At 35.8% G+C, this 14,248-nt stretch overlaps 1 protein-coding gene and 1 long non-coding RNA gene across 13 annotated transcripts in view; one reads left to right on the forward strand and one right to left on the reverse strand.

Moving 5' to 3' along the window:
* JMJD1C (jumonji domain containing 1C) overlaps positions 1-14,248 on the forward strand; it is a 296,047-nt gene that overhangs the window by 236,939 nt on the left and 44,860 nt on the right. For 9 of the 12 annotated variants that reach the window (XM_081568966.1, XM_081568963.1, XM_081568969.1 and 6 more), the window contains 2 exons: positions 11,356-11,461; positions 13,700-13,824. In XM_081568966.1, coding sequence (XP_081425092.1) covers positions 11,455-11,461; positions 13,700-13,824 — 132 coding nt within the window. In that variant the 5' untranslated portion in view covers positions 11,356-11,454. The remainder of the gene's footprint in view (positions 1-11,355; positions 11,462-13,699; positions 13,825-14,248) is intronic. The other 3 variants (XM_081568967.1, XM_081568970.1, XM_081568968.1) reach the window with 1 other exon arrangement.
* On the reverse strand, positions 7,333-11,173 carry LOC145537952 (uncharacterized). The gene is made up of 2 exons (XR_014076529.1): positions 10,137-11,173; positions 7,333-9,656 (listed from the first exon to the last, which is right to left on the reverse strand). It is a non-coding gene; the product is annotated as an uncharacterized LOC145537952 (long non-coding RNA).

Below are 14,248 nucleotides of genomic sequence, written 5' to 3' on the forward strand. Positions count from 1 at the left end.
CTAAGACTCCAGACTCCCAGTGAGGGGACCCAGGTTTGATCCCTAGACAGGGAACTAGATATCAAATGCTGCAGCTAAGACCCGCCACAGCCAAATAAATACATTTTAAACAAAAACAAAAAAAACCCAAGAATTGATGTAATAGCACATGTATATTAATATAGTATATCCCATTCCAAAATCCCATCTGAGATCTGATAATACCTGATAAATGAGAGTTTATTGTTTTTGATTCCAAATTTTGGAATACTATATTCCTGTGAACTGACTTTAGCAAACATCATTTTCTGTATATAACAAAATAATTTGATTAATTGGATTTCTTTTTACTTCTGTTATCGTGACATTGATATTATAAGGAAGATACTGAAAACCCAGCAGAGAGTATTCAGATTCTTTATTCTGCCAGGTCATGGTTTGGACAATGGATTTGTGGAAAGGGCTTTGACATTATGCAGATTCTTGCTAATGTGCCTTCCATCCATGTGATTTGGGGTAAATTACTTATTACTTGAATTTGTTTCATCTGTAAAATGGAGAGAATAATATCAGACTAGCAAGGAATTCAAAGAAGGCAATGGCACCCCACTCCAGTACTCTTGCCTGGAAAATCCCATGGATGGAGGAGCCTGCTAGGCTACAGTCCATGGGGTCGCTAAGAGTCAGACACGACTGAGCGACTTCACCTCCACTTTCCCCTTTCATGCCCTGGAGAAGGAAATGGCAACCCACTCCAGTGTTCTTGCCTGGAGAATCCCAGGGATGGCGGAGCCTGGTGGGCTGCCGTCTATGGGGTCGCACAGAGTCGGACACGAATGAAGTGACTTAGCAGCAGCAGTAGCAGCAAGGAATTAGTTAGGATGAAATGATGTTAATATTGGTGAAGTATTAATCTCATCTGTCAATCAAAATTTAAGATTTTTAAAAATTGCTTATACTGTTAAGTAAATATGCTTATTAAATAGATACTTTTTAAAGGCTGAGAAAAAATTCATCCCATTAATCATATACAGTCAATTTAGGATATGCTGCTGCTGTTGCCAAGTCGTTTCAGTAGTGTCCGACTCTGTGCATCCCCATAGACAGAAGCCCACCAGGCTCCTCTGTCCATGGGATTCTCCAGGCAGGAATACTGGAGTGGGTTGCCATTTCTTTCTCCTAATTTAGGATATATTTAAGCTCTATTAAAACTGTAGGATACCACTCATCTAAATTAACCAAAATCAACCAGGGATTATGAAATTGTACATAGACAGGACTTAATTATCTGTTGTTTTAATTATGTACAAAATTATAATATGATTGTCTTTAAAAATTATTTATGTGGAGAAGTTTTTAAATTTACCTTTTTTTCTATCATTAGCTTCCTACTATGTCACTCAGTTTGAGTTTATAATCATTTTACTGACTGTTTTTATTCTCTTATGTGAGTATATGATCAACTGAAAAATAAAACCTTTTTTCTATTTTAAAACACGTAGACCCTCCATATACATGCACTAATTTGATTTGTTATTCATTTATTTCCTTAAATTACTCAAAAGTTAAATGTTGGGTAGAAGAGTATGTATTTGAAGATACTAACACTATGGCAAACCTTATATTGTACAGTGATTAAGATTTTGAGAAATAGCATGGCGGTAGATTGTTCAAAGCTTGTGCAAATTTTTTGAGAGTACCAGTGCATACAATAATAATCATGTAAAAATAGTAGACTTTACAATGACAAATTTCTAATAAAGTTAGGCAAATACAGTACTTTAAGGGAAAGAGGAAGTTTGCCTTCATATTAAGAATGTGTAAGGAAGACTTGAGATTCCTGGATTATGGAGTCAAAAGCAGAATAAAAGAAGAAAAAGTTCAGTTACTCAGTCGTGTCTGACTCTTCATGACCCCATGGACTGCAGCACTCTAGGCTTCCGTGTCCCATCACCAACATCACCTGGAGATTGCTCAAACTCCTGTCCATCGAGTCGGTGATGCCATCCAACCATCTCATCCTCTGTCATCCCCTTCTCCTGCCTTCAATCTTTCCCAGCATCAGGGTCTTTTTCAATGAGTCAGTTCTTCACATCAGGTGGCCAGAGTATTGGAGTTTCAGCATGAGTCCCCGAAATGAAAATTCAGGACTGATTTCCTTTTGGATAGACTGATTGGATCTCCTTGCAGTCCAAGAGACTCTCAAGAGTCTTCTCCAACACCACAGTTCAAAAGCATCAATTCTTCAGCGCTCAGCTTTCTTTACATTCCAACTCTCACATCCATACATGACTACTGGAAAAACCATAGCTTTGACTAGACGGACCTTTGTTGGCAAAGTAATGTCTCTGCTTTTTAATATGCTGTCTAGGTTGGTATAGCTTTTCTTCCAAGGAGTAAGCATCTTTTAATTTCATGGCCAGAGTAACAATCTGAAGTGAATCTGAAGTGATTTTGGAGCCCAAAAAGATAAAATCTGTCACTGCTTCCATTGTTTCCCCATCTATTTGCCATGAAGTGATGGGACCAGATGCTATAATCTTAGTTTTCTGAATGTTGCATTTTAAGCCATTTTTTTCCCTCTCCTCTTTCACTTTCATTAAGAGTCTCTTTAGTTCTTCGCTTTCTGCCATAAGGGTAGTGTCATCTGCGCCATCTGAGGTTATTGATGTTTCTCCTGGCAATCTTGATTCAAGCTTGTGCTTCATCCAGCCTGACATTTCACATGATGTACTCTACATATAAGTTAAATAAGCAGGGTGACAATATACAGCCTTGATATACTCCTTTCCCTATTTGGAACCAGTCTGTTGTTCCATGTCCAGTTCTAACTGTTGCTTCCTGACCTGCATACAGGCTTCTCAAGAGACAGGTCAGATGGTCTGGTATTCCCATCTCTTTCAGAATTTTCCACAGTTTATTGTGATCCACGCAGTCAAAGGCTTTGGCATAGTCAATAAAGCAGAAATAGATGTTTTTCTGGTACTCTCTTGCTTTTTTGATGATCCATCGGATGTTGGCAATTTGATCTCTGGTTCCTCTGCCTTTTTTAAATCCAGCTTGAACATCTGGAAGTTCACGGTTCACATATTGCTGAAGCCTGGCTTGGAGAATTTTGAGCATTACTTTACTAGCGTGTGAGATGAGTGCAATAGTGCGGTAGTTTGAGCATTCTTTGGCATTGTCCTTCTTTGGGATTGGGTTGAAAATTGACCTTTTCCAGTCCTGTGGCCACAGCTGAGTTTTCCAGATTTGCTGGCATATTGAGTGCAGCTGTTTCACAGCACCATCTTTCACGATTTGAAATAGCTCAACTCAAGGAATGAACATTACTTCTTTGTTATACTGACATCATTAACCTATTTTCCTGCAATTTCTTGTGAGCTGAAATGAATTGCAGAAACATTCATTATTTCAGATAGGATGTGTAGTCCAACTGCCTTTCAGAAAAAGTTGTTTTCTCTCCCTTGAATGGTGTCATAAATTTTTTACCTTTTCCAATCTGATTGACAGAAAAACTGGAATACATTTAAATTTGGTAATTCTTGAATAATGGTCAGAGAAAACTTTTTTTCTTCCAGAAGTTTTGTATAGTGTGTATAAGAAACGTGTCCAGTACTCTTGACTGTAAAAATATTGATGTTTGGTTTATATGCAGGGAATCAGATCCTAAATAAACCATAACAATTTAAATTTTGCCTAAAACTTAAACTTTTAACAGTGATTAAGACTCTGGATCATATAATACATTGTGAAGAAGTCACCAAAATTAGCAACACAAGATTTAGAATTATGTTAGAAAGATTTTGGGCTTCCCTTGTGGTTCAGCTGGTAAAGAATCCACCTGTAATGTGGGAGACCTGGGTTCAGTTCCTGGGTTGGGAAGATCCCCTGGAGAGGGAAAGGCTACCCACTCCAGGATTGTGGCTTGGAGAATTCCATGGACTGTATAGTCCGTGGGGTCCCAGAGTCAGACATTTTAGAAACAACATAGCATTCACCTTATGTAATAGAAAATATCAGGTAAAATATTTGAAATATGTTGGTCATTTCTCCCAGTAGTATTTTGAGACAGTTTTGTGACAGCATGTGGTTATGTGTTTTCTTCCTCTTAACCCTGATAGGTTTCTTTTCGGAGTTGTCACATGGTCAGCCCTTGGATCAAGTAGAGAAGCAAAGAAATTAAGATTTCTTTGTCTCCTTGTTTGGATCTTCCCCTCCCCTGTGTTTTTTTGTTTGTTTGTTTGTTTTGAATGAATATCTGTGTTCTTAGGAGATAGTGGAAATGAGATTATGTTAAATTATCTTATGGAGAAAACACTCATTTTGCAGTCTTAAGATATATGAACCATAGGATAAATTTTGGAACACTGTCTTTAGAAAATTTCTTCTTTTTTCAATACATGTTCCTATTTTTACCCTACTCCAGAGTCCAGAGAAGTGCATAGTACTGACCTCTGTATATAAGTATAATTCTCATTGACGCAAAGGATTGAATCTTATCTTTCAAAATGGGTAACTTTTCTACACTGAAATCAAGTACATTATTATATTCAGAGAGATAAACATGGTGCAGAAATGTACCCAGGAAATTGTTTTACTTGTGAAAGCCTTAAAAAAAATGACTTATCTTAAAATATTCTTTCTTTAATAATGAAAAGATATTGGTAATTAGTTTGTTTTTCCATGCTTATGAATATGCAGACATTTATGGAAACAGTTTGCGGTCTGTTTGCCACTGAACTGCATTGCCTTGATGAGAAGTTTTTAATTTTGCTTTATACTAGTAGTTTATGTGTTCTTTTAAATCATGTGTAGGCAAAGTGACTGCAGGTCAGATCAAACCTCCCTCCTGTTTTTTATAAGGCCTTTCACATTTTTAAATAGTTGGAAAAAGACTCAAAAGAATCGCATGACACTGACCAATCTGAAATTCTAATTGCATATAATGCCAGTAAATAAACCTTATTGAAATGCAGCCATGCCCATTCAGTTATATATTGTTTATGGTGTTGTTTGTCTGCTTTGGGCCCTATGGTAGCAGAGTTGAGTCGTTGAGACAGGGATGATACAATCTGCAAAGCCTAATGTATTTACTCTTGGCCCTTTAGAGGAAAAGTTTGCCAACTCTTGCTTTAGATCAGGAAAATATATGGAAGCCCTCAGTGGTAGCGCATTTAATTAAATTGCAGATGGTTAGACAGTTGTGCTTTTTGAAGACCTCCATAGTAAGTCTCAGACTTCATAGGTTTCCAATTTCAGTAGAGCCTTATTAACAAATTGGGTTCTTTTATAAGTTATACAGGAACTGGCATAATAGCAGTTGATGTCACTCTTGACCTATATGAACCTATCATTCATGTTATTCACTGTTGGCTAGCAACCTCAGGCAGGGATCTAAGGACAAGCATTTGTAGTTGTGCTGAAGCATGAATTTAAATTATGACTACAGCAAAGTGATGTTGCAAAGCATGTTCAATCACCCAATCTGACATTCAAGATACAGTTTCTTTTATGATTACTCTTATAAAATACAGTCGAGTATGATTTTTATAGGGGAATTTATGTAATATAATTGGATTTAATTTGTCATCCCAAAGGTCAAGGACTTGATTGCAGGAGGAAAAAAAATTCTGTTACTAAGGCACACTCAGTATAAGTTTGAAAGCAGGCCTTAGGTCATTCTCCATCGGAAATTGTCCAAAGGGAGAGAAGTTGCTCCAGTTTTGTATTTCTTATTCTTCAATTTGTAGATATGGTGTATCACAGTGATTGATTTACAGATATTGAAAAATCCTTGCATCCCTGGGATGAATCCCACTAGATCAATGGTGTATGAGCTTTTTAATGTATTGTTAGATAGAATTTGCCAATATTTTGTTGAGGATTTTTGCATCTATGTTCATCAGTGATATTGGCCTGTAATTTTCTTTTTTGTGTGGTATCTTTCTCTGGTTTTGGTATCAGGGCAATGGGAGCCTCATAAAATGGGGAAGTTTTCCATCCTCTGCAATTTTTTGGAACAATTTCAGAAGGATAGGTGTTAACTCTTCTCTAAATGTTTGATAAAATTTGCCAGTGAAGCTATCAGGTCCTGGACTTTTGTTTGTTGGGAGATTTTTAATCACAGTTTCAATTTCAGTGCTTGTGATTGGTGTGTTCATATTTTCTGTTTCTTCCGGGTTCAGTCTTGGGAGACTATACCTTTCTAAGAATTTGTCCCTATATTTCTTGTATCCTAAAATGAAACTCATCAGTTAAGACTTCAGAGCAAATCTCTTAAAATTGTTAAGCCAGTCAACTCAGTCATATTGATAGAAACTAACAACTGGTATACTGTTACCTATTTCATGCCTCTGCTGGCTCTTTGGTCAGTGTTTAAGTCTAGAGGATGTGGAACATAAAGAAAATATTTGTTGAAATAGTAAGGAGCACTGTTCTGGTATGACAAACTGTTTCTTTATTATCTTAGAAAATGTGTTATATATACCTTGAGCACTGTCATATTATTGCTGTTTTTTAAACCTAGTCAGGCATAGATGAATATTTTAGTGCTATGATCTTAGTTTTTACATTAGTTAAATTTTTATTGTTTCCCTTTGAACTGGGATGAAATAGAGAATTGCACAAAAATTAGGTTAGTGCGTTAGTCTTAACTGTCAGAGTACAGATTCCAACCTGACTTTAGCTTTTATATTTTGAGGAATGATGCTTTTTAATTTCATCATATTCTTCTGTATTCATGAGGAATAAATCTGTGTTTCGATCATCTCATAGTAATTCATGGTAATGTTTACCTAAAAATACAGCATTTGAGAATTTGTAGATCATGATTACGTTACATTGCCAGAGTGATCGTCTTCACTTTCTTTTATCCTTTCTTGTTGTAAGACGGCATGAATTTAACATCCTAAGTCTTTTCTGTTTGATGAGTGTTAGACTGTTTCTATATGCAGAAATTCACATGGCCAATATAAGGTTGTATAGAAAGATAACTTCCACCTAATGTTAGAGTCTTTGCTTTTAACCCATTTTGACTTAAGGTAGATATTTCACCTCTTCCATATAATGAAAGAAATGTGTCAGATTTTGAATGGCAGTGACAGAAAATAGTCTATTTATGCCTTTTTGTTATACTAGTTTATGAGAAAACAGAGTAAGTGAAGAGGCTGGGGTTTAGAGGCACAGAACTAGATTCAAGTACTAGCTCTCTCCATCACATCCTGACTATAATCATGGACCTCCCTGTGTATAACATGTAAAGGGGTATAATAATCTCAGCTCTACAAAAATTCATAGGTTTGGAAAGCATCCATAGTATCTGCCATAGTAAATGCACAATCTTGTTAGCTATTTTTCTTTTTTATTATTTACATTAAGGTGTCACTAATACTCAATTAAAGCTAACCTCTGTCTTTTCAAAAGGAGGAAAGTAACAGCATACAAGTGAGCAATAATATAGTCCAGAACTTCAGTTAAGGCATTGTTTAGAACCTTCCCATATTTTCTATATAAATTTCTAGAACAACAGATCTTGTTGCACTGGTTTTCTTTGTTCCCGTTAGTCATTTGCTGGAGGTTGTAACTTGCGTAATTAATACATTGGATGGAGTTTATGGAGAAGACTCACAGAGAGTGCTACTCCTTCACTATATGGGGAGAGGACATTAATGAATACATGTTATTTTAGTTATGTAATATGAAATTGTTGGGGGGGATTGCAGTTAATGAAAAGCTCAAGGCACAGCTGAATTTGTTAGTTGCATTCTGTCAAAGATCGTGAATATTTATTAGTAATTTATGACTATGATGCCCTTCTCTGTGAGTCTGCACTATAGCCTTGTATCTCATTTTTTCTTTTTACAATTTCACAACATTAGGTCAATAAATGGGGGGAGAAACTTCATTTGGCAACCTGCTAAAACTCTTACAAGATTTGATCTTTTATTCTTTTATGAGCCTCTTTAAAATGGTAATATGACTATAGTTCTACAGAAATACCTCTTTTTGGGGTGGGGGAAGATTTCAGTTTCTCACTCTTAGCATCAAGACTGACTGCCTCCCATCATCAGTATCTATTGAGCATTTACAGTGTACTAAGCACAATAGAGAACATACAGAAAACACTGTCCCTGCTCTCAAGGAGCTTACATTCGGTTCAGTTCAGTCACTCAGTCGTGTCCAACTCTTTGCCCCATGGACTGCAGCACGCCAGGCTTCCCTGTCCATCACCAACTCCTGGAGCTTGCTCAAACTCATGTCCATAGAGTCAGTAATGCCATCCAACCATCTCATCCTCTGTCGTCCCCTTCTCCTCCTACCTTCAATCTTTCCCAGCATCAGGGTGTTTTCCAGTGAGTCAGTTCTTCGCATCAGGTGGCCAGCTTTGGGTATAATTTAGCCCCATCATTATTTAAAGAGAGGAAAGGAAAGGATTTTAAAGGCAAAGACGATGACAGACCATTCAGGATAGGTAGGGTGCATAGGGAGATAAACACAATCTCATCAACTCCAGAGGAAGTTGCTGTAGTGAATAGGAGAAGGGAAATAGTCTGTGGGATGCAAGTAAAAGAAGCAGGGTGTCCGTAGGCATTGAATGGAGCCAGAAAGGTCGTGTGGCCTTTTCCCCAAATACATTCCCATCAAGTAGGAATGGTTGGTGACAAGACAGAAGGCTAAAAAAAAGGTAATCATGTGCATCTGACAAATAGAAAGGAGGATCAAAACTGAAACCAGGCTATAAAAATTTTAAGAACAATGAAAGTGCCTCTAACTTACAAAGCACTATATGTAGAGAAAGATTTCAGCAACAATATGACTATCATAGTCGGGTGTTGTATTGGGATAATTTTCATGGGTTTTAATTAATTTCAGAATTAACTCATAAATATGTAAATGGCATGTCAGTACCATGGTTATATTAGAATTGAATGTGTTAAGACTAGTTTTGAAAAGTTTTTAAAATTATTATAAAAACATACTCATTAATATGAAAAGAGATATTAGTAACCCCGCTTAAAATGATGAGGAAATTTATACATAGAAATTTGAACTTATATAAGGTTATTTGAGTAAGTAGACTGATACTATCAGCTCTTAATGGTATACTTTTTTTTCCCTAGAAATGAATTGGTCATTATTGAGAAGATAGCCGCTGTCTAATGATTTTGGAAACGTAGCTCTTTTTCTCAGTCTGTTGAATTAAAAAAAAAAAAGGTTTAGTCACTAAATTGTGTCCGACACTTTTGCAACCCCATGGACTGTAGCCCACCAGGCTCCTCTGTCCGAGGGATTCTCCAGGCAAGAATACTGCAGTGGTTTGCCATTTCCTTCTCCAGCCAATCCAACCTGAGTCTTCTGCATTGTCAGGTGGATTCTTTACAGCTGAGCCACCAGGGAAGCCTAACCTGTTGAATAAATAAAACATAAATAAATATTGAGCAAAATTTACATGTCAATAGTTTTAGTTGTAAAAATTTCTGTATAGAAAACTGATTTTATAAATCCTACCTGTACTTGTCTACAAAGTATTGGCAGTGCTGCTTTAATAGCAGTTTATACTATTCTCCTCCCCAAAATATAAAGGCTTGGCAGCAGTACCGTGTAAGTAAATTTCATATACCCATGTAATTGTGTGAATTTTCTGTGTGCTCATCGTCTTCATGCCAGTTAAATGTCTAGAATAAGAGTAAGAAGAACAATTATGATAAAGATGGGCATTGAAACTAGAGAAGACTCAAGCTGTGGAAACATAAAACCATAACTCAAACGTTTGAAGGACCATCATGTAGGAAAATGATTAGGCTTGTGTTTGACTCCAAGGAGTTAAGTTTGGATCTGTGTATGGAAGATAAAGTGAGAAATAACTTGGTATCTGTCGGAACTGTCTGGAAATGCTAATTGTTTTCCTTGGGAAACGGAAAGTTTCCTGTGTTTTGTCTGTCATGGACTTCACTGTCACCTCATGTGCATCAAGAGGGTTAGAGTCTAAACTCCTCATGATATTTTCTGTTACGCAAGTAATGAGATTCACTAAATGTGCAGTGTATTATTAAAGTGGAATGAAGAAAAGGGGGTGTTAGGAAGTTTCTTTACAAAAAGGAAGACAGGTCATGGGCTGAGCTTCCCCCATTGCCCCCATGACAGATTTTACCTACTTTTTTGTGTAACATCTTTCCACTCCAGTATTTGCTTCTGCTGTGAAGCAGCATTTTTGTATGTTTTCCAAGGAGAGCGTAGGTGATAAGTTTAAAAGTCTTATAGTTTTGTTTGTTGGTGTTCACTAGGTATAAACAAAATATCAGTGTTTACCACAATATTATTCCAGAAATGCAGAGTGGTCCCTTCAAGCAGTGATGAAGTGAGAAGAAAAGTGCTTTACTTGGATAAACTTTAAAGAATGAAGGACGCATAATCTGCTTGATTAGGGATTCTTTGTACTCTTCAGCCCCTTTTTGGCTTTTCCAAATTGCCAGATTATTTTTATTCACCAGATAAAATTTTCTTCTTGTAGCACCTTTCTGTTCACTGGTTTCCATGATCTGCTAGTCCACTTTTAAAAGGGCCACCAAATTGACAGTGCTGCTTTGTTGTTCTTCCCAGCTCTACTCTAGGGCTCCTGCCGCTGATCTCAAATGCAGGAGCAGCAGAGGTGCTTTGAGAGAGAACAGAATGTCAGAGAGTCCATCGGGGGACCAGCAGATTGTGGGAAACCATGTGACTGTGTGATTCACATCTCCAAGGAGAGAGAACCGGTTGTTTCTCTGTCTAGATCCACCCTGTTATGAGGATAATATCATCAATAACGTAATTTAAATTGCCTGGATGCTTTGACACTGGCTTGAAAAAATAAAGCTTTTATCAGTGAAGTTACTGGTCAGATGAGTTTGAGTAGAACTGAATTTGATGGTGTTTAAATCAAGACAGTGGATAATGACTTGTTTAAAACTAATGTTTTAGGTATAGTGGGGAGAGGACAACTCATCTATGCATATATGTATTGCCTCCCAAAATATTCAAGTTGATTCGTTTGCTACCAACCTTAGATGACCTGAAGCTATTTGGTTTGTGTATTGCTTCTAACAGCGAAACCCTTAAAAAGGTGACTTACATAAGGCTTGGAGTTAGAGAACACATTAATAGATTTCAGATTTTTCCTTAAGACATTCTTGTCAAAGATCAAATCTTACCATGGATTAATTTCTTAGGCTCCGTTGTTACGTTATTGCTAATGAACTGTAACTTACGAATTTGCATTTTTACATACATTTAGATAAAGGAATTTTCTTCAGTCCTTAGAACATATAGGAGGGAAGGTTGGTAACATTAATGTTAGGACAGCGTAACATGGACCTTTCTCTTAATCTATAATTCTAGGACGACATAGACAGCCTAAACCCAGTTCTCAGGGACAACCCGCAACTTCAGGAAGAAGTGAAAGTCTGGGTAAAGGAACAAAAGGTTCAGGAGATTTTTATGCAAGGTAACTGTTTTGAGTTATGCATTAATTTTTTTGTTTTTTGAACTGGGCAATTTCTCGTTTGCTTTTGGTTGTTTAGTTATATGCAGTATAAATAGAAGACCCAGTCTAATATTTTCAATTATATACAGGCCACAGAAAATAATAGCAAAATCAGAATAATTTCAGTAGGAAGTTGATAACTTCGCTAGTTTACTAATTTGAGCTAAATGCCTGGAATAAAATTACGACCACACAGGTGTTTTGTTGATAGGAAATCTCCATATTACAGAATGCTTTAGGCGTGTCCTTCCTGGAGAAGGAAGCATTGTTTTCTGTGGAGGGTTGCCCAAAGCCACAGTTGATTTCCTTTGAAGAATGCTGTTGGTATCTGATAAAAGTGGCTTATTTCAGTTTGCCTTCCTCAGCAGTGACCACAATACTAGTCTTAGTTTTGTTTCCTTTTTTTAGTAATATACAAGCTTGTCTTCAGTTGAGATTTTATGATTCTAAATGATTTCTTTTCCTGTCAGTAAAACCATGTTATTGAAAACATAAGCTTTTTGTGAAATTGAACTGAAACTGGAACAATATGACATGAAGTATCAATATTTGGTTGAATGTTTTTAAAAGGTAATCTTGTTAAATTCCCATGTTTATCTCAGCTTCAGCTTCCATGCCATTTAATTTAAGCATTAATAGAGATAATCTCAAAGTTGTGACTTCCTTTCTTTGAATGTTTTTTTTTAATAGCAAATCATCTACTTACTACATTCTTCTTAGGCTAAATATTTTTTAAACTTTTAATATGGAGAATTTGAAACATATACAGAAATAGGCACATAAAAGTTCACTGAAATATTCTCTCTCAACTCCAACGACTATAAAATGAAATCTAGATAGATTCTGCCCCATCTATACTGTTATTTATTTCCATCAATTTTAAGACATTGCTGTGTTCTATTTTTAAACAGACGCCATACTATTATTATCCTGAAAATTAATAGTTCCTCAAATAATGATTACTCAGGTTCAAGTTTTCATTTGTCTAATAAATGTCTTCATTGATTTTTCACAGGCTTGATTTTAATTTTATTTATTTTTAATCCAAGACCCAAAAAATGTCCACACATTGACTGGTTGATATGACCTGTCTCTTTTTCTTCCTTTCTTTGCACTGTATTGAAGACGCCAGGCTACTGTTTTTTTTAAGTAACCTTTTTTCCTTGTCATATTCTTAAAGATGAAATGATTAAGGCAGTAGTCCATTCCATCCTAAGCAGAATTATTTGAGGCTGACTCTATATTGTGTTTGGTGGTAGAACAAGACCGTTAAGGTAGTGTCCTGATGGGAGTTGAAAATTGGCGTATTTGGAGTTTTTCTGTAAGCTTTTTCAATATTCCTTTCAGAAAAACTAATTTGGAGTGTATTTTTTCCATAGTTAGAAATTCTAAGGCTATAGTTTGTATAACTGGTTATAGGTATGAATATGTTTAATTTACAAGTAATATGGAATACTTTCTACAGATCTATTAATTTCATATAGACTGTTGCTGGCATAGTTTTTTTAAAAACTGGCAAACATTAAACCATTCATTGATGTGCTAAATGTCTTAACTCTAGAAGAAAAGGCATCAACCTAGGAATCAGAAAAATAAATTCAGCCCTAGCTCTTTCACTTAAAAATTTATTTAACCTATCAACCTCACTTTCTTAATGTTTATAAACAGGAAAATATCTCAGTTGGAGATTATATGAACGTTTGTAAATTGTCAAAGCATTTTGTAAATTGTTAATGTATAATACTATCATTAATAAAGTGTACCAGTTTCCCTCCCTCACAATTCTTTTTAAACTTTCAAATATTTGATATTTTAGTACCTGTGAATTGAAGACATTTTTATCTCCATTCTCTGCTGACATATTTAAATATATACAGATATATGCATATATCTTTTATTATTTAATCATTGCCTATTTTCTGAAAGATACCTATATATACATACAGATATTGTCTTACAAAGTGAGTTTAATCCAGAAGTACACCAGTATGGCATTTTACTGTCTCACTTATGCAGTTAACAGTTTATGTATATTTTAAGACTTTGGCAGCTTTTCCAAACTGTTGCAGGAATCAAAGTTTGTAATTGCTTATGGTAAAAGTTTTAGCAACTAAAAGGCTCATACATCAAGTTCCAAATTACCTTTTCATTTCATCCATGAAGTTGTGTATGATGTGTGTGTGGTTTTTTTTTTTTAAGGTCCTTATTCCTTGAATGGATACAGAGTGAGAGTATATAGACAAGACTCTGCCACCCAGTGGTTTACTGGCATAATTACTCATCATGATCTCTTCACTCGCACCATGATCGTTATGAATGATCAGGTAAATAGTCCAGTTTTGGAAAAGAAACTGTTTACCATTCACATACTCCATTCTCCCCCACCCCCAGTGGATCAACAGATTGATACTATTTTCCATCTCTAGGTTTTTTGCAGTCATGTAATCCTAAAAAGTTCACATTTATATGATGTTACATAGAGTTCACTTGAAGTTACAGCAAGATATTGATGCCAGATTTATTTCAGCACTGAGAAAATCAGTCCCTGACATGGAGGCATCAGACTCTCTTAATTGTTTAGTCTTTTTTTTGTTTATCCTTAAGTCAGGTAAAACTTTCTTAAAGTCTTAGCTTTTCTGTCTCTCCAGTAATAAAAAATATTTCGCAAATGATTTCTTTTCACAAATGAAAACTTAAATGTACTCTAAAGTTCTTTTTACATTCAATTTCAGAGTTGTTTTACTTCTT

The sequence above is a fragment of the Giraffa tippelskirchi genome, chromosome 2 (genome assembly GCF_054371585.1).
Source record: "Giraffa tippelskirchi isolate mGirTip1 chromosome 2, T2T-mGirTip1v1.2.pri, whole genome shotgun sequence".
In the NCBI taxonomy this organism is placed as follows: domain Eukaryota; kingdom Metazoa; phylum Chordata; class Mammalia; order Artiodactyla; family Giraffidae; genus Giraffa; species Giraffa tippelskirchi.